The 19,174-nt window shown below is 51.9% G+C and overlaps 1 protein-coding gene across 3 annotated transcripts in view; it reads left to right on the top strand.

The window, feature by feature from the left end:
* The window catches only part of RUNX1 (RUNX family transcription factor 1), a gene marked incomplete at both ends in the record, with an annotated part of 213,886 nt that extends 194,975 nt beyond the window's left edge, over nucleotides 1-18,911 (top strand). For all 3 annotated transcript variants that reach the window (XM_084231753.1, XM_084231752.1, XM_084231751.1), the window contains 2 exons: nucleotides 12,163-12,324; nucleotides 18,436-18,911. In XM_084231753.1, coding sequence (XP_084087879.1) covers nucleotides 12,163-12,324; nucleotides 18,436-18,911 — 638 coding nt within the window. The remainder of the gene's footprint in view (nucleotides 1-12,162; nucleotides 12,325-18,435) is intronic.
* Nucleotides 18,912-19,174: the final 263 nt, after the last annotated feature.

Below are 19,174 nucleotides of genomic sequence, written 5' to 3'. Positions count from 1 at the left end.
GCTAGAGGTGGGCCCACAGTCAGAATGTTGGGGTGAAGTACCAGAATCAGGGTGCCTGCTGCTCCCTGGAGGCCGTGTCTCTAGGAATGAGAATGCTGGGGTAAGCAGTGCAGGGGGAAGCCCGCTCAGAATCCAGCTGCATGGCAGCAGAGCCAGGAGGAGCAAGGCCTGAGGAGGACAGAGGAGAGGGGCATGCAGAGGCAGACAGGGCCTTGGCTGACCAGCACCCAAAGGGGCTAGGTGCCAGCTCGTGAGCTGTTCCCCCCTTGTCAGAATGTGCTTCTCCAGGTCCAAGCATACAGGACGCTCTTAAAGAGCTCTAACTCTCTGACATGAGCCCCGCCTCAGGAGGGAACAGTCCATCCTGGATTTGCCAGCCTCGGGCTATCTGTGTCCTACTGGCACCCAGCTGGCAGGCAGCTGCCCTCTGCAAAGTGGCTGTGGTCCTCCCTCTGCAGAGGCTCGTGCTCAGGGGCAGAGGGCTTACATTTCATCTGCATAGCACGCAGATTGTGGACCAATGTTCCCCCGGTGAGAGGCTAAGGGAATCTTGCAGTTGGCCAAGAAAGGGCTTGTCTCTGGGGTCCCTGAGGTCTGAGGTGGGGCACTTCCAGTGTGAGAATTCTCTGCTGGGCGGCCCCAGGCGGGTGCTCTCTGACCACCTCCCCACGGGGTGGGGGGTGGGGACCAAGTCTCCAAGGGACTCCGTCATTGGCCTTGGCACACAGTGAGTGAGAAGCAGGCTGGGGGGCTCTGTTCTAATCACTCAGACCCCCAAACCATTCCCTGACTACATCCTGGCTCAAGCCCCCCGAGAGAGCTCAGAGAGAGGGTCCCAAATCCAGGAAATGTGTGAGACAGGCACCGACCGAAGGACCAGCCAGCATCTTTCATGTTCTCATTTTCCCCGTTGAAATGACCTCTTCGGAGCTTATTAGAATGTCAGGTTTCAGGGGTGGTGGCTTTAAATGAGTGTCTCTGGCATCAAGTCTGGAATGGAAGCATTCGGGCCCATGCCGTGTGGGAGCTGGGTCACAGGGCCCTCTAGCACCTGTGAAAGCCACGGAGGGGCCCAGTGAAGACTAGGGTGGCAGCTAAGAGAATGCCCAGCGGGGGCGCCACCCAAGTCAGGTGAGGGGACCCCACTCTGGGGTCTCTGCCATCCCACGGGCAGCCTGCCTGAGGCCAGGAGTGGGCTGGAGGGCAGCAGACTAGCACAGAGGGCTGGGCTGGGTGGCCTCAGCAGACGCCAGGCTGCGAAATGACAGGACACATACCTGTCGTGCTCCAGATCTCCTTCTGGGGGGAGGCGGGGGTCACCTTATAGTCTCAGCGGTCCTGAAGATAACATCGCTCCTGTTTCCTCACCTGCTGCCACCATTACAAGGACCCTGGCAAAGCCTCTGTCCCGCTGCTTAATAGGATCTGCCCAAGGGACAGCTTTCACCGTCTCCGCTTGGTCAGGACTTGGCAGCGCCACCCTGGGAAGTCCCGGAGGCTCTGCTTCCCCACACCCGGCTCTCCGTGGCATCGATGCTGGGGCTCTCCCAGCACAGCCATCTTCAGAAACCCCGTCTTGCGGTCTGGCACTCCTGGGCGGCGGCGGCCTCTTCCCCACCCCCTCATAGCTTCCTGCCTTGAGGTGTCCTTGCAAGTGAGAGGTCAGTGAATAAATGTCCTTCGATGCCAAGGGCCCCAACCAAGCTACAGGCCCCCCGAGATATGTGGTCCTCCCCACACTCTTTCTGGCTCTGCCTTACAAGGAACTAGCGAAATGGCCCAGGCACTAGAGGATGCGCAGGAGGAGCAGACAGCCGCCTCTCCCCTCTGTATTTTGAGACTTCTGCTGGGAGGAGAAACATGGAGGCGTGCAACAAAATGAACAGGGCAGTCTCAGGATAATCTGAACAGGCCTTGTCACAGCCTGACGGCCCGGCTCCGCGGGAATGTATTCAGTCTGTCTGCAGAATCAGTCAGGCCTGGAAAGTAGGGGGGCCACCGCGGTGCAGAAAATAAGTGTGCAGATCGTCTTTTGGAGAAAGGTGTCTGCAATGGATGTTCCTTTGACGAAGGAAGGGGACGTGGCTGCTATGTGAGAAGGACAGAGCCGAGACCTACATGCTCTGTAGGTCAGGGCCACCCTGCGACCACGGCCCCCCACCCCTGGGAGCCGCAGGTCCCCTCCCTCGGACTCAGGGAGGCGGCTCCTACAGGGGAGCAGCCTTATCAGAGCACGCATCTTTCTTAGCAGCCAGTGACTTATCCCTGAACCCTCCTTCCTTGGAGGCAACTGTGCCCAAGCGCAGATCCCTTTTCCAGACGCGTCCCAGACGGATCTGGCGGAGGGAGAGGCCTCGTGGCAAGGGTTGAACTGTTTCCCCTGGGAACTGTCTGGCAGCCCTAATGAGGAATAGCACTTTGCATTTATAGAGGGCCTTTCATCTGCGGCTCTCAAAGCAGCTCCACAAACATTAATTAACTCTCACACCTGTGAGGCAGGTGAGTCTGGTTACCCCCATTTTTAGAGATGAGGAAACAGAGGTTTGAGAGGAAAAGTCCTATGAGGAGCCACCAGGGAGGGGAGCAGCATTGAGTCAGGAACCAGCATTCCTGCATGCCCAGGGCCCCTGACAGCAAAGCTCCAAAGCCTCCCCAAACCTTTCCGTCCCGTGGTCTGTGTCCCAGAGGCCGCGTCGGTGGAGGGTGCAGGCCCCACAACCTCGCTCCCTCTATCCTCACTCCCTCTATCCTCGCTCCCTCTGGCGGGCATCCTGCCCCGGGATCCTGTACACCCCGAAGGCCTTTCAAAGGCAGCAGCCCCAGGCTGGTCTCTGCCCCGGCTTGGTGCTGGATGCTTCCCTTCAAAGTAATTGCTGGAACAATGAATGCATCTTAGCCGTCCATGACTAACCAAGATGTCTGCAGCAAGCCGGAGACAAACGGTTGGCAGATGCCAGCGCTATTTCACAACCTCTGTTTCCAGGATCTGGAGCTGGTGGGAACTGACTCACGTTATCATGGGATTTCACTGATAGCCACAAGGTGCTAATCCAGCATTGGCTACCTGGGCGCGTAGGTGACTGCCAGCCCCATCGTGGGGGGCTGCGGCCGTTTGAAGCCCCGTGCAGCTGCAGCATCTCAAAGACGGTGGAATGGTCTGGGACATGCCTCTTTAATGGCAGAGAATGACCCCAGGGAAGCTGAGATCACACAGTTCTGAAGGTCATGAGAGGCAATCCGGGGACACCCCTTTTTGTATGCAGGGGAGCCCAGTTCTTGGCCCCGGGGGTCCGCAGGGGGAGATGTAAGCCAGTGCTGGGGCTCGCCCTGACACATCACCCTGGAAACTGACTCACGTGTCTGAGTCCTGAGTCACATCCTGTTGTGTCTTCGAGAGGCATTACACCAGCTACCCGGGCCTGAGGTGACCCTGGAGGGCACCCCGGAAGTGCCCGGCTGCCTTCCAAGCTGCAAAAGGGAAAAAAACTCTTCTAGGGAAAAAACCAGGGCAGCCCCAAGGGTTTATAAATTATATGTTCACTAACCAGGATTGGGGTGCGAGGGCCTCATGACCCCGCATAACCGTCTGCTCTGTATTTAAATGACTTGGAACGGAGGCTGAAGACCTGTCTTTTGAGGGATCAGCTGAAAAACCAAAGAAAATCCTTTCTAAGTATATCAACCAAAGTGGAGGCGCGGAGATGCAGCGCTCCGCCACCCTTCTACCTGGCGCCGCAGAGGAAGAGGCCCTTTGTGTAGAGGGTGGGATGAGAAAGCCCACAGCTCCGGGTTGCCCGAGGAGAACCAAGAAGGCTGGTGGGAACGTGAAGACAGAGCAGGGTGCTTTAAATGTTTCTAAGGACAGCTTTTGTCTTTATTTGTCTTTATTGCTTTCCTGACATTTCACTGATTTCAAGTCCAGTTATTATTTCTTTCTGCTTGCTTTAGGTTTATCTATTGTTCCTTTTTGTCTCATTTCCTAAGGTGGGAACTCAGGTTATTGATTCTAGATCTCTCTTCTTTTCTAATATATGCATGTTTTGTATCACTCTCAGCCTATTAATAATAACGCTCCTGGCTGAGCTGCCTCGGGGCACACACCTGGGCCCAGGTGAGTTTCCCATAGGTTTTCCCCTTTGAAGCCACTGTTAGTATTGGACCACCCCTTGTAGTTCCTATTATGACTGAAGAAATCCCTCAGCAGTAACCATCAGGAAACTGAAAAAATAGGTGTGTTACTTACAAGACCTGGAAATTATAACATACCTGGGCCACAGTGACATGGGAGGTAGAGAGAGCTGGGACCTAGGGTGTTCCTTTTACTGGGGCTAGGAGGGCAACGAGGGTGTTGGGATATCACAGGCCTACTCTTGATTGGTACATTCAAATCTGAGAAGCAGGGAATTTAAAGCATGAGAAGAGAGACAAAAGAAGGGAAAGGAAAAGATAGAAATCTAAATCATCCAGGATCTATAAAACAAAGGAGCCTCCATGGAGTGGCTTGGCCCTTCCAGGCTTGTGGCTGCCGTGTGTGTGGGGTGTGTGTGTGTGTGTGTGTGTGTGTGTGTGTGGTGGCCCTCTTTGAAATGGATGCCCCTTTTGATATGGATGCCTCACATCAAGCTTGACTCAGCCAATTGCATTACAAAGAAGAAAAGTCAACTCTGGGAGCTTACCATGCAGAGCATTCAGTGCTATAAATGTCCCTCTAAAAACTGCTTTGGCTGCTCTATTCCACAAATTATAAGTTGTATTTTCATTTTTGTCTACATACTTTTTGATTTCTCTTGAGAATTCTTATTTGATTTATGGGTTATTTAGAAGTATGTTCTTTAAGCTCTAAATATTTGGGGATTTCCCAGCTGTCTTCTGGTTATTGATTTTTTTTTTTGATTTTTTTTTTTTAGTTTACATCCATGTGGCCCTGAGAAAACATTTTGTATAATTTTATCCTTTTAGATTTGTTATGGTGTTTTATGGTGTAGCTTTTATTGGCCTATCTGGTGAATGTTCCCTGTGTCCTTGAGAAGAATGTGTTCTCTTGCTGTTATTGGACAGAGAATTCTATAAAAGTTAATTACATCAAGTTGGTTGGCAGCATTCAGGTCAACATGCCCTAATTATCTGCATGCTTGACGTAACAAATACTAAAAGAGGGGTATTAAAGTCTTCAACTCTCATCGTGTATTTTTCTATTCATCCCTGCAGTTTGATCATTGTTTGCATCATGTTTTTGATACTCTTGTAAGGCGTATATATGCTGAGGCTATTTAGATCTTAGAGAATTAATTCCTTTATCATCATGTAAAATTCTCTTCCCTAACCCTGAAATTTTTTTCTTTCTCTGAACTCAGTTTTGTATAAAATTACTACAGCTTCTCTACCTTTTGATTGATGTTCATATGGACTCTTTCTCCACCCCTTCACTTCTAACCTGAGTCTTTATATTGAAAGTAGACTCCTTGCAGACCACATAAGGTTGTCTTGCTTTTAATCCACTCTGACAATCTGCCTTGATGTGTTTTACATCATTCACATTAAAGTGATTATTAATGCAATTGGGTTAATATTCTATGAATAACTGTTTTATATTTGTCACACTTCTTTCATTCTCCTCTTTTTCTGCCTTCTCTGGTTTTAACTGAGAGCCTTATATTATTTCCATTTTATCTCCTCTTTTGGCATTTCAATTCTACTGTAAAAAAAATCATAGTGGTTGTGCTAGAGTCTTGTGTAACAAATGTAAATCACCATCCAATAACACTGCACCAGCTCTTCCTTCCCATTTCTGTCAGTATTATCACCATTTCATTTATCCATGTAATAATTACCTACTACATTATTACTATCATTTTAAATTGTTGTAGAACAATCGAGATGAAAAATAAGACTTTATTTTACCTTGCTTCTCTGCTGTTCTTCCTTTCTTTATATAGATCAGTGTCTGACCTATGTGAGTTTCCTTCTCCCTGAAGACTGTCTTCAATGTTCTTCCTGGGGAACTCTGCTGGAGATAAATTACTTTAGTTTCTGCTTGTCAGAGAATGTAATTTCCCCCTCACCTTAGAGGGAAATCAAGAATTATAGGTTCCTCTAGATTAGTGGCTTTTTCTTTCAACACTTTAAATATTTACTCCAGTCTCTTCTTGGATCATTTCATAAGACAAAGTTGTTCCCTCCTAACAAGGTGTTCTCTATGTCCTCAGTTGGAATACCTAAGTATAGATTATGTGATATTTAGCCTGCCTGGTATACACTGAATGTCCTGGATCTGTAGTTTGGTGTCTGTCATTAATTTATGAACTTTTCAGCTATCAATACCTCAAATGTTTCTTCCATTCTTGTGGTCTCTTCTGTCAGCTTCTGGTATTCCAATTACGCATGTTGTACTTTTTTTAAATTGTCCCTAACTTTGTGGATATTCTGAGGTTTTTGTGTTTCTTTTTATTCTCCTTTTAGCTTGGGAAGTTCCTATTCACATATTTTCAAATTCTTGCATTCTTTCCTCAGCTATGTCCAGTCTTTGGATGAGCCCATCAAAGGTATTCTTCATTTCTATGAAAATACTTTTCATTTCTAAAATTTCCTTTTAGTCTTTCTTAGGCTGTCTCTCTCCCTGCTTACATTACCCATCCGTTCTTACACATTGTCTTCTTTTTCCATTAGAGCCCTTAGCAATAATAATCATAGTTAAATTCCCTGCAGTTCCAAAATCAGAGCTCTGAGTCTCATTCTGATGCTTGCTTTGCCTCTTCAAGCTGTGTTTTTTCTTGTCTTTTGGTGTAACTTGTTAATTTTTTTTCCAAAAGCTGGATGAGCTGTATCAGGTAATAGATATTGAGGTAAATGGGCTTTTCATATAAGCTTTATGTTCAGATAGCCAGGAGTTGAGCTGTGTTTAACACCCACTGTAGTTGTAGGTGCCAGAGGCTTTATATTATTCTCATATCCTTGTTTTTGTCTCCCTTTTGCCTTTCGGCTTCCCTAAGAGTTCCTCCTTAAATAGTCTTGCAGCTCTTTTAAGAGTCACCCACTATTACTACAGTGGATCCTATGAGAACCTGGTGGAGTTCCTGAATGCAAACCCACGAACATGTACCCCACCCTCACCTCCCAACACACACACGACCACAGCCCCGAGTTTCTTACTCTGACACTAATCTATATGTAGTCTCCTACAGTTTGTCAAAATTACCATCTCAGTGTTTCTCCTAGTTTACAGCTCCAGTGGCATCTGCTCCAGTGAGCAGACCTCAATGTGACTTTTCTGTATTCACCTGTTCTCATGAGGTCGGTGTGGCAGTCTGCCCTGCCATCTCAATTCTTTAATAGATTCAAGAAAAGTGATGGATTATCAGCCTGTTCAGCCTTTTTCTTGATGTAAAGATAGGAGTATGTATATAATGTAAAGACAAGCTCTTTACAATTCAGGGCCGAAATTGGAAGCTGCAGGACATTTTGACATGAATTATTTGATAGCACTTTTTTATTCTGGATGCTTTTTGATACTGCACCCTCAAAAGATAAAAGCACCCTCTTTTCTTATTAAATGATGTATGCCCTGAATTCCACCGAGCTCACCGCTAGCCTCAACCCCACTTTATCCCAAGCTTCTCTCCCCTTTTTTTGACCCTCATTTCAAATGGGAGTGGGGCTCAGGAATGCACCCACTATTTGATGATCAAAAAGCTGAAAATAACCTCACAAAATGGTCCTGGTAAAGTGACTGCATCAAAACATTACGTACTCAGGAAAACACAGGTTCAAATTTAAATGTTATAATCCAGCAGTTTTGTTTTTTTTTTTAATGGAAACGAGCTGGTTGAGATTGGATTCTGCCTTCTCTATCCTCACCTCAAATCTCATTTTCTTGCCCCTTAACCATTTAATCACTTGGGCCCAATTCCTCTCCAGACCTGAAGCTCTTTATCAGTACACAACACAGTATTACCTGAGCCTCATCCTGGAGCAGGTGTGTGTGTGTGGCCTTACCCAAGAAGAGAAGATTAGTCCCTTGGCATGGATTTCTCTTCCTTTTCAGTAATATAATCATAAAAATGAGTCAGACATAGTGAGCATGTAATATGGTCCAAAACTGTGATGTTTGCCTTATATATGGCTTATCTTATTTATTCCTCACTATTACCCTTTGAAGTAAGAAAACTACGGGTCAGAGAAAATAAGTGACTTGCCCAGGGTCATGTAGCTTGCTTATGGTAAAGGCAGGATTCAACCCGAAATCTGTCTGATTTAAATTAGGTGCTTTCCCTGTCTGCTGCTCTCAGAGGCAGAACATAGCATGTAATAAATACCACTAGTCTTCTTATCTCCAACGTGGGAACAGCTATTTGCAAGTCTAGATGAGGCAGATAATCCAGGTATTCCTGCACACAGCCAATCGTCTCTCACTAGCCGTAGCTCCCTGAGGGGGCAGACTGTCTATAACCATTTAGTACTGAGTGTCCAACACAGTGGCCCTGATAAAGCAAAAATGCATTGACAAAAATGAAGGAATGAAGCAGCAAATAGCTCATGAGCCTAGGAGAAGAAAGGGAGGGAGGAGAGGAGGAATAGAGGCAGGGAGGGAGGGCCTCACAGTGATTACTGCAATAGAAGAACCTTTCCAGGCATCACACAGCCCTGGCATGGCCACTAGTATCATACTTTGCACTCCAGTGAGGCAAGGACCATATTGGTCTTTTTTTTTTTAATTTTAATTTTATTTTTATTTTTATTTTTTTTATAGAGGCATGCTTTATTTATTTGTTTGTTTGTTTGTTTGTTTGTTTGTTTATACAAGCACTGGGTACAGTCAGAAGCGCGGGGGGGTGAGAGAATTCACCAGAGCCAGAGCGGGGAGCAGAGCAGGCAGAAGGACCGAAGTACACTGCTGAGGGGAGCAGCGGGCGGCAGGAGAGGTCTGCGCGCCATGCGGGACCCTCCTCCAGTGGCCGGGGAGCAGCCGGGGGATCGAACTGGCGCCGCAGAGGCTGCGGGCAGCTTTGCAACCCAGCGCTCAACCGCTGCACCACCAGGGAGGCCCCTAATTTTATTTTTATATTCCCCATACAATTACAACCCCCTTATTTTGACCCCAATCCCTCCTTTCCCCGCCCCCCACCCCCCATAGAGTGTCTCTTGTTCATAGTTGTTTGTTGATTTTGATATTTTCTTTCTTATAGTTATTCTTTTTCCCGAAGGACCATATTGGTCTTATTCATCACTCAGTTACCAGCTAAATTAGCACCTGCCTGGCACACAGTAAATTTTCAATAACCTTTTGTTCTTTCTGAGGGACTTGCCAGAGGCAGTCCCTTCAAGAACAGGAGGTCCTGCCCTCTGGAGAGTGACTGACCATGGTCATCTCCACAGCCCATGGCTTCCTGCCTGACGTCGCCCACTTAGCCCCGGGTGCTCCCTCTTCCCAGAGCACACATATTTATTATCACAAGTGTCATTCTCCTTTTTGTTGTTGTTGTCGTTGTTACATTTTAAAATCACTTCAGCTTTATCCACATCATCACTGGCATTTTCCATACTTCACCCTTTCACAAGGAGAAATGCATGACACTAACTAAGTTGTTGTTTGTTTTTTTAACTGACATTAGGAAATGCTGTCCAGGTAGTTGCAGGCACCAAAGTGTAACTTCTTCCAGGCCCCATTCTTCACCCCACACCTCTGCCTGTTCTTCCCTGAGTCTGCTGAGCTCTACCAGAGAAGCAGAGTGAAGGAGCATGGGTCCAATCTGAATTAGGATTCAGCCCATCACCATTGGGTGGGGCTTAGACACCATCTGCCTTCAGAGAGGAGAGTAAGGAAGTATAGGTAACTAATCCCGGGCCCCGCGCAGACAGGCCCAGAGGCCTCCTGCTCTGCCTCTTGGCCCAGTGCCCCCAGAGGTCAGGCACGGCTGCCATCTTCATATTAGCCCTCACATCAGGGCAAGGGCAGACACCCAACAGCAGCTGCCACTTAGACCACATTATCACCCTTTTGGGTTTTTTGTTTTATTTGGGGTTTTTGTGTGAGCAGCTCACCACCACCGCCTTCTGGCCGGCCCCTGGTAATGAACCCCAGCACAGGCAGCCACAACAGAAACAAAGCAGGGCTCTGGGGTTTTAGAGCTAACCGCGCCCCCCCGCCCCAACACTGGAAAGCCAAGTTATGGTGTGAAGGAAGAAGATGTGGAGTGTGAAGCCGTGTTTAAAAAAAAAAAAAAAAAAAGCCACAGAGCTTGGACTTTCATCATAAGGATCTTTTTACCAAAGCATAATTTTAAAAGGCTGTGAAACTTTATGCAACGTTTGCATGGTTTAATTATGAGTTTAGAAAAGCCGAGCACAACTTTTTCACTCCAGTAAAACAAGACAGAGCTTGAACCGTGGCATAATACTTCAGCTTGCTGTGGGTTTAAGACATGGGGTTAGGGGTGCTTGACTGTCTACACAACAAGGCATGAATTGCTGCACCGCAATTCACACCCCACGGGGCTTTATGACAATTATAAAATTTCTTTTGTTTGCTTTTTAAATGATTAACATATTTGAGTCTTATATATTCACTTAGCCAATGGCAGTATTCAGAGACAGGCATATCTTAGAGAAAATGTGGCTACTTTTTATTTTTATTCAGAAAAAATACTTTAGTGATGTGAAAGAGTGAACGATTCAGGGCAGCTGCTCGCTGTCAGTTCCCGGGAACACTGTTACCTGTACTGGTCTTTGTCATTGTCATGGACATTTATGGTCTCCTGAGTTTAGAATGGACCAGCCGTCTTACCTCGTGCCAAGATTCTCCTCAAATCCTCTAAGGCTCAGAATGCAGTGAAGATGCTTCCTTCCTACCCGGTTTCATAGACTTTACATTAAAATGTTTGCTCAAGACTTTTCAAATTTAAAAAGGTCAGTTGTTTTAAAGAATAGGAAGTGATAGACCATGAAAGCTCCCTGTAAGGGAAGGGGTGGGGGGTACTCTTAGAAGACTGAGGAGGAAGATGTGGGTCTCTAAGTGGCTCATTCTGTCATCCACAGTGACAGCTTCAACGACATGAACAGAAAAGGCAAACTTCCACAGCTGGAAAGAGGCCCTGGAGGGAGCCGATCTGAGTATTTTACCACGAGTGGGAATAACTCACTTCTTTAGGTCATGGCACCTACAGAGCTTACAGATGGGGTTTTCCTAAGGAGCTTTGCTCCTTCTAGATTCACTGCCATGGCCAGGAGCCCTTGGGATTAGCAGTTTGGACGCCTCTTTACCCACAAAGATGGTACACAGAGAAAAGTCATGTTTCACCCAAAAGACTGGAAAGCTCACCTGGGTGGGACAGTGTTTAGTATCAATTTCCTCAACACTGTGCCTAAGATAAGAGGGTTCCCCCCCCCCCGCCCCGCTTTTCTTCTGCAAGCAGTGCAATGCTTTTGACAGCAAGACTCCTAGAAGCAGATGCTGGAGTCCAATGCACAAACCCTTTTTGCCTAAATCTTCTCTCCACTGAACGGCCGCCTATGAAACCCCCGGTCAACATGCCGCCCTTTACAGTGACAGGACCCCAGGAGCGGACGGCCTGTGAGGGAACCCGGGACGCCAGGGCCACTGTCTGTGTTCGGCCAAGGTGGAGAGCCGGTCATCAGGCCTCGGGGCCAGCTTCCCAGCCAGACCTGTAGAGAATTCACTGAAATAGGAAGCACTGAATAGCTTGTGGGCTGTTTGGCCAAAGGGACACAAAAGTAACCAAACACTACGTCCCTCTTGGCTCCCAAGGACAGGCAGGCGGGGTCTGTGAACTGTCCGTGGAGATGGTAGCGGTCCAGGCTGCAGAGCTGGGGCTGGGGGGCAGGCAGACAAGCTGCAGACCCTGTCCGAACTAACACTGCCAGGCGTCATCAGCGCCTCCGGCCATCATGGGTGTGATGAAAACCCTCATCGGGGAGAGTCAGCAGAGGAGACCTTCAAGAATCAGATATGAACCGTATCTCAGTGTGGGGCAGGGGGGGCAACATCAAACAAAAGCAAATGCTTGGATTCAAATATAGGCTATGAAACACCGGCGAACAGGCCACAGGCAGGCACGCCACAGCATCAAGACTGGCTTCTCACTAGAAGGCGGTGCTTTGAACCCCCAGCCTGCTCCCATCTAACTGACGCCCCCTGATTCTCCGCAGATACAAGGCAGATCCAGCCGTCCCCGCCCTGGACCTACGACCAGTCATACCAGTACCTGGGCCCCATTGCCTCCCCCTCTGTGCACACGGCCACACCCATCTCGCCCGGGCGGGCCAGCGGCATGACCACCCTCTCCGCAGAGCTTTCCAGCCGACTCTCAAGTAAGCTGCTTGCAAACATACTCTGTGACGTGCGGCGAGCGTAGATGGTTGCAGAGACCGGCAGAGATGTGTGAGGGGGTGGCGGTCATTTTCCATCGTTTACATGGGCTCTCAGGGCCAGGGGGCCTGTCTCGAAGCTCCCTGCCCAGCACTGATTTTCCTCGGCTGATTAGGGAGGTGGAGGCAGGAGTGGCTGGTTAGCAGATTCCAGGGCGGTTGGGGCTGCTCAGGTTTCTCAGGCCAGGGTGGCAGCTCAAGGGCTAACAGTACAAAAGTGCGAAGTGTCACTTCTAGGACTCAGGGGGGGGGGGGGGGGACGGGTCCATCAGGCCGGTGGCGGTGGGCTTATGGTGAAGAGCTTACGGGGAGCCGGGGGGTGACAGGCAGATACACCCCAGGTGAGACGTTTCCAGCTGCAAGCTGTTTGTCGGTCCCGGGTTAGAGCAGCAGCGTGGAAGCTCTGCTGTGGTGGTTAGCGTAATTGTTGTTAATACGAGCTCATTAAATATTAGTCATTTAACCTATGAGACCTTGGGGCTTGGCACTCACCTTGCTCGTGGGCAGGGAAATCGGAGTTAGAGAGAAAAATTCCTTTGTTAAGAGCAAAAGAAGAAACTCCCTGTTTGGGGCTTTGAAATTGGAGCTGGACCAAGCTGAGGAAGCACAGCAGGGCTGTGGCTGTGGCTGTGGCTGTGGCTGTGGGGAGCCGCAAACATGCTTCCCGTGCGCTGTTGTGGGGTGGGGGAGCTCTGAGCGCAGCGCTGGCTTGGCAGCCGTGGGCTCATGCGATAGTGAGTTGGGGGCCCATGGGGGGCAGTGACATCCTGTCCGCTGTTCCAAATGCCGTGTCATGTTGTGTTGTGCCGCCAGTTGTGATTTCACCCAGGGTGTCCACTGCTCTGCCACACCGTGCCGTGGACATGGAGGGCCAGCGAGCCTCTGGGGGGCCTGTCCTGGCATTGTAGGGTATTTAGCAGCACCTCTGCCTGCTCCACGATGCCAGTAGCACCCCAACCGTGCCAACCAAAGCTGTTTCCAGACATTGCCAACCATCCCATGGGCCCTAGTCGCAGACCACTGCCTTCACGGGCCCTTGGATGCTTTAGCCAAAGCGGGGTGCCCCCACGGTGGCCCAGATTTCACATTATTTGTGGCCATTGATGCCCACAAGTCCACGGCACCTGTAGGGCGAAGGAGCTGAGGGAACAGCTCAGGAATCGTGACGTCTGCTGAGCGTGTTTTTCTAGAAGCTCTGTTCCCTCAGGCCTGGTTTGATTCCAAAGACACTTGTTGGCTTTTATTGACCTCGGAGCACAGCCCTGCCCACCGGCCACGGTCTATGTCTGAATGAATGCCTGTTTTCCTTGGAAGTGGTCCTGCTCTGGTTCTGTGGCTGGGAATTTATCAGGTCACCACCCAGGGTGGCCACCGGACAGTCCCCGGGGGCAGTGACGCTGACCAGCCGCTGTGTGGATATAAGAATTGCTTTTTTAGAGGAATGAGTAACAGTCAACACCCCCAAATCCCCAATCCCAGCAATACTTCCGGAAAACCTGGACTTCGACTGGCCAAGGAGGACATTTGTGGCCCAGGGTCTGAAGGAGAAAAAAACCACTTCCCACTCCAGCACCCATGATGAGCCTCTGCAGTCTTGGAGGCAGGACCCACGAGGACCACAGAGAGCTTTCACCAGGGGCAGAGAGCGCCCAAGAGGCAGTGCTTTGGCCTGCGACCTCCCTCTGAGAAATCCAGTGGCCAGCACAGGCCCCAGAGGTTGTCCTCCGCTTGGGACTGGAGGGGTTGTATCACAGAGAAAGCAGCAGCTTGGCTAGCCTGGACAACCCGACCCAGCAACCTAGCCTGTGCCTGCACTACCTCTAACCCTGCCCCACCCCCAGCTCTGTGCCCCAGCCCCACCTGGGCCCCCTTCTGCAGGGGGCAGGGCAGGGGGCCTTGCACTGTCTGTCTCTTTCCTTTGCAGGCAGACTCCATACCTTGTCTGCAAAGAGTTGTCATCTGGAGGTTTTCTTTTCTTTTTTCTTTTTTTAAAAAAAATTAATGTTTAGCTGCCAACCTGGGAGACAGACAGCAGGCATTAATCTGAGTCATGCAAAAGATCCTTTTAAGGCGGCCATTATCTGCTCGGGCTCTTTAATCCTTTGGGGGCAGTGGGAGGGGCGGCTTCACCCATGTCAGGCCACAGAAAGAAGACATGAGCTGTCATGGCAAATATTTAGCCCCATCGGTGGGGAAACTTTTCCAACTAGCATACCTGAATGTGCTAATCCCCAGATTTCCTCTCTTTAAAAGCTGCTTGTGACTCTCAGGGGTCCCCACCTCCGCCCACACTCCTACTGAATGAGGGGGCACCGGGCCCCTCAACAGGACAAAAGGAGCTGTGGCCCCCGGCGGGTGAATCCGACCTGACCCAGGGGGCCAGGCAGGGGATGTCAGACTGGGCAGAAATATGAAAGCAAATATTTGAATAGATTATTTGAATCTGGGCCTATCTAGAGGCTGCAGTTGTTTGGTTATGGAAATGTGTGGAGAGGACATCACTGCATCGAATGGGTGGTCTCTGGTGAGAGGTGGTCCCTGCTGTGTCGTCGGACGAGGGGCCCCGGGCCCTGCTGAAGATCCGTCAGATGTTCTGCACGCAAGTCAAAGAAGCGTTTTGCCCCGGGAGTGGAGACCATCACGTCGTTCTGTTCCGTAGGCCTGCGACAAAGCAGGGCTCGCCGGGATTCCAGTAGCCAGGCCCCAGCACCACCCAGTAGTTGGAACAGACAGGCCGAGCGTGTCCAGACACCGCTGTGAAACAGGGTGACCTTTCATTCATTTTCCAGTGGATTCACCTTTTTTGTCTCAGGGCAAATGAAGCAAGAGGGATGACGGGCGGATCGGCGCTCTGCCTCCGATGACAACAGTTGATTGTGTTTGCCTAATGCCGCTCTTCCTACCTGGGCTTCTGCTGGACCGGAGGAACCTAAGCGGAGAAAGTGCAGCCAGGCTTCCTGTGAACTCTCCAAGAGGCACAGCGCTCCCTCGGGAGGAGCAGAAACAAGGGGCGCCCGCTAGCACGGGGCAGGCACAGGCCCCGCAGAGGGAGGGCTGGCTTCAGGACCCGCTGGAGCACCGCCATGGGGGGCGGCCCCCAAACCCGGTCCTCTCACAGCTTCTTCCCGGCCCACACGTCTGACTGTGACTGGCGGTGAAAAGATTAACAGCGTGTTTGTTTGAAAGTCAGGCTCCTGCTGTCCTCATTAGTGCACAGATCGGCGGCGGCCTTGGCTTGTGGCTGTAAACTGTGATTACCTCTGATGAGTACACCCCTCGTCGCCGGCACCCCAGATTTACAGAGGAGTTCATTTTAAAAAATGTGTAAGAGCAATTAAAAAAAAAAAAAAAAACACTAGCGGGTGGGGGGTGAGGAAGGTGGAGAAAGCACTAGCTCCCCGAGCTGGAATAATAGGTTTGAAATATGAGGAAGTTGATCAACGGCTGATACCTTCCAAAAACAGATTAATCCACCCCGGCAGCTTTCCTTTCAGAGCAAGCTTTTGGCTCCGTCCAGTTTCTCTACCAGCCTGAACACAAAAGGACACAGGCCACATGCCGTCCCGAGCTGGGAGTGATTTTCTGCGTGGATTTGAGAGCTCACCAATTTTGAACCATTTCCGTCTCGCCGGTGCCGTGGTGCGGCTGTCCTTGGGGTTTGCTGACGTGATGGCTGTGGTCCGAGGTCGGACTATTACTGAAAAATTCTAGGGGACAGAAGCGACCCCAGGACACATCCTATATCTACAGCTGGGGTTCTCAGATGGGGGTGATCTGGCCCCCCACCCGACCCCCAGACACCCGGCAGTGTCTGGAGATATTGTTGGTTGTCACGGGGGGAGCAGGGGCACTACTGGCATGAAGTGGGCGGGGGCTAGGGATCCCAACAAATACCTCCAGTGCACACAAGAGCCCCCCCACTGCCCCAACGAAAAGTACCTGATCCCAAATGTCAACAGTGCCAGTGCTGAGAAACTCTGATCCGCTGGACACTGGGAAAGCTTCCTGGCACTCAAGTCCCCTGGTCATCCCCAAGGGCAGCCTGTGCTTAAAAAAGATGCAGAGGGATGCGGCGCAGGACAGGATGGCTCCAGCCAGCGCGTGCAGCTGTCAGTGCGCAGACAGAGTGGGCCGAGGCGCAGGCGGTTTCGCCATTCCCGATACAACTAAGACTGTGTCGTTTGTAAACGTGAGGGCCTGGGAGAGGCAGACCGGGGGCAGAAGGAGTGGGCTTGATGCTCGCTGACTGCCACTCACAGTCACTGCTCTAGCCAGCCTTGGGGTCACACACAGGAAATTGCCAATTTTCAACTGTTCAAGGCCTGCAAATACGGCGAGTCCCTATGACCCCACCTAAATATTACATATACCATGTTATAATGTTATCTATTACTATTCCTAGGACACAGCAGGCCATATGGTATATAGTCGATTAACACTAATCTAGTAACACCTCCTCGGCATTAGTCATTATGTCCTGCTACAGTGTCCTGCACTGTGAGAGTGTACTCGCATCCCAGATTAAACTTAGTAATATTGGCATAGGAATCCACTGAGTATATAGAGGTTGGCAAACTTTGCTGCCAAGGGCCAGATAATAAATGTTTATGCTTTCTGGGCCCCAGGTCTTGGTCAGCACCCCTCAACTCAGCAGCTGTAGCTCAAGAGCAGCCAGACCTCAAGCAACGAGGGAGGCTCAGGACAATCCCATTTTGTGAATGGTGATGCGCTCACTGGACTTTCCTATCGTTTTGCACATCAGGAACCATTATTCTTCCTTCATTTGATTTTTTTTTCTATGATTTAAAAATGCAAAACATTCTCAGCTCGGGGACCATACAAAAAACGGCAGCAGCTCGTGGGTCTCAGTTTCCCAGTTACAGGGATTGGGCCATAACATAGCTGCGTCATGCAAGTCCATACTCTACATGTCCATGTTACATTTATGTTATACTATGGCACGTGTACCAAGTAATACACGCCATCGGGTATTCTCATCTTCTGTTACTGTACCTCATCATACCCCTGCCCCTAGCAGGCTGGTCTGTCCCCACCTCCCTGGACCCTAGTTTCCTGGGTGGCCCCCACCTTCCTTGAACCCTAGTTTTCTGGGTGGTCCCCACTTCCCTGGCCCCTAGTTTTCTGGGTGGTCCCCACCTCCCTGCCACTAGCAGACTGGTCTGTCCCCACCTCCCTGGACCCTAGTTTCCTGGGTGGCCCCCACCTTCCTGAACCCTAGTTTTCTGGGTGGTCCCCACCTCCCTAGCCCCTAATAGGTTGGTCTGTCCCCACCTCCCTGGCCCCTAGTTTTCTAGGTGGCCCCCACCTCCCTGGCCCCTAGTTTCCTGGGTGGCCCCCACCTCCCTGGCCCCTGGTTTCCTGGGTGGCCCCCACCTCCCTGGACCCTAGTTTCCTGGGTGGCCCCCACCTCCCTGGCCCCTGGTTTCCTGGGTGGCCCCCACCTCCCTGGCCCCTAGTTTTCGGGGTGGCCCCCACCTCCCTGCCCCTAACAGACTGGTCTATCCCCACCTCCCTGGACCCTAGTTTCCTGGGTGGCCCCCACCTTCCTGAACCCTAGTTTTCTGGGTGGTCCCCACCTCCCTGGCCCCTAATAGGTTGGTCTGTCCCCACCTCCCTGGCCCCTGGTTTTCTGGGTGGCCCCCACCTCCCTGGACCCTGGTTTCCTGGGTGGCCCCCACCTCCCTGGCCCCTAGTTTTCGGGGTGGCCCCCACCTCCCTGCCCCTAACAGACTGGTCTATCCCCACCTCCCTGGACCCTAGTTTCCTGGGGGGCCCCCACCTTCCTGAACCCTAGTTTCCTGGGTGGCCCCCACCTTCCTGAACCCTAGTTTTCTGGGTGGTCCCCACCTCCCTGCCCCTGACAGGCTGGTCTATCCCCACCTCCCTGGACCCTAGTTTTCGGGGTGGCCCCCACCTCCCTGCCCGCCAGCACCCAGCCCCGCCGCCCCGGGCCGGGCGGGCCTCCTGGGGGCGCCGAGGGCCCGGGGACCAGGGCCGGCCCGGGCTCCCGCTCACGCCTTGTCTCGCCCGCAGCGGCGCCCGACCTGACGGCCTTCAGCGACCCGCGCCAGTTCTCCGCGCTGCCGTCCATCTCCGACCCGCGCATGCACTACCCCGGCGCCTTCACCTACTCGCCCACGCCCGTCACGTCGGGCATCAGCCTCGGCATGCCGGCCATGGGCTCGGCCTCGCGCTACCACACCTACCTGCCGCCGCCCTACCCCGGCGCGTCGCAGGCGCAGGGCGGCCCGTTCCAGGCGGGCTCCCCGTCCTACCACCTGTACTACGGCGCCTCGGCCGGCTCCTACCAGTTCTCCATGGTGGGCGGCGAGCGCTCGCCGCCGCGCATCCTGCCGCCCTGCACCAACGCGTCCACCGGCTCGGCGCTGCTCAACCCCAGCCTGCCGAGCCAGGCCGACGCGGTGGAGGCCGAGGGCAGCCACAGCAACTCGCCCACCAACATGGCGCCCGCCGCGCGCCTGGAGGAGGCCGTGTGGCGGCCCTACTAGGCCCCGCGCCCGGCCGCCGCCCGCGGGCCCAGGGCGCGTTCGGGACCCCGGCCCGGCCCGGCCTCCACCGCTCCCGCCTCAGCACCCGCCACCCCCGGCGACGGCCCCCGCGCTTCTGCAGCCGCGCCCCGTCTCGGAGCCCCGCGGGGACCCGCCCGAGGGTGTCCAGGTCACCACCGCGAGGGAGCCCAGGTCACCACCGCGAGGGAGCCCAGGTCACCGCCCAAGGGTGCCCAGGTCACCGCCGCGAGGGAGCCCAGGTC

The sequence above is a fragment of the Talpa europaea genome (assembly GCF_964194135.1).
Source record: "Talpa europaea genome assembly, chromosome: 4".
NCBI lineage: Eukaryota > Metazoa > Chordata > Mammalia > Eulipotyphla > Talpidae > Talpa > Talpa europaea.
The sequence above is the reverse complement of the archived record's forward strand: the minus strand, read 5'-3'. Positions and strand labels throughout refer to the sequence as shown.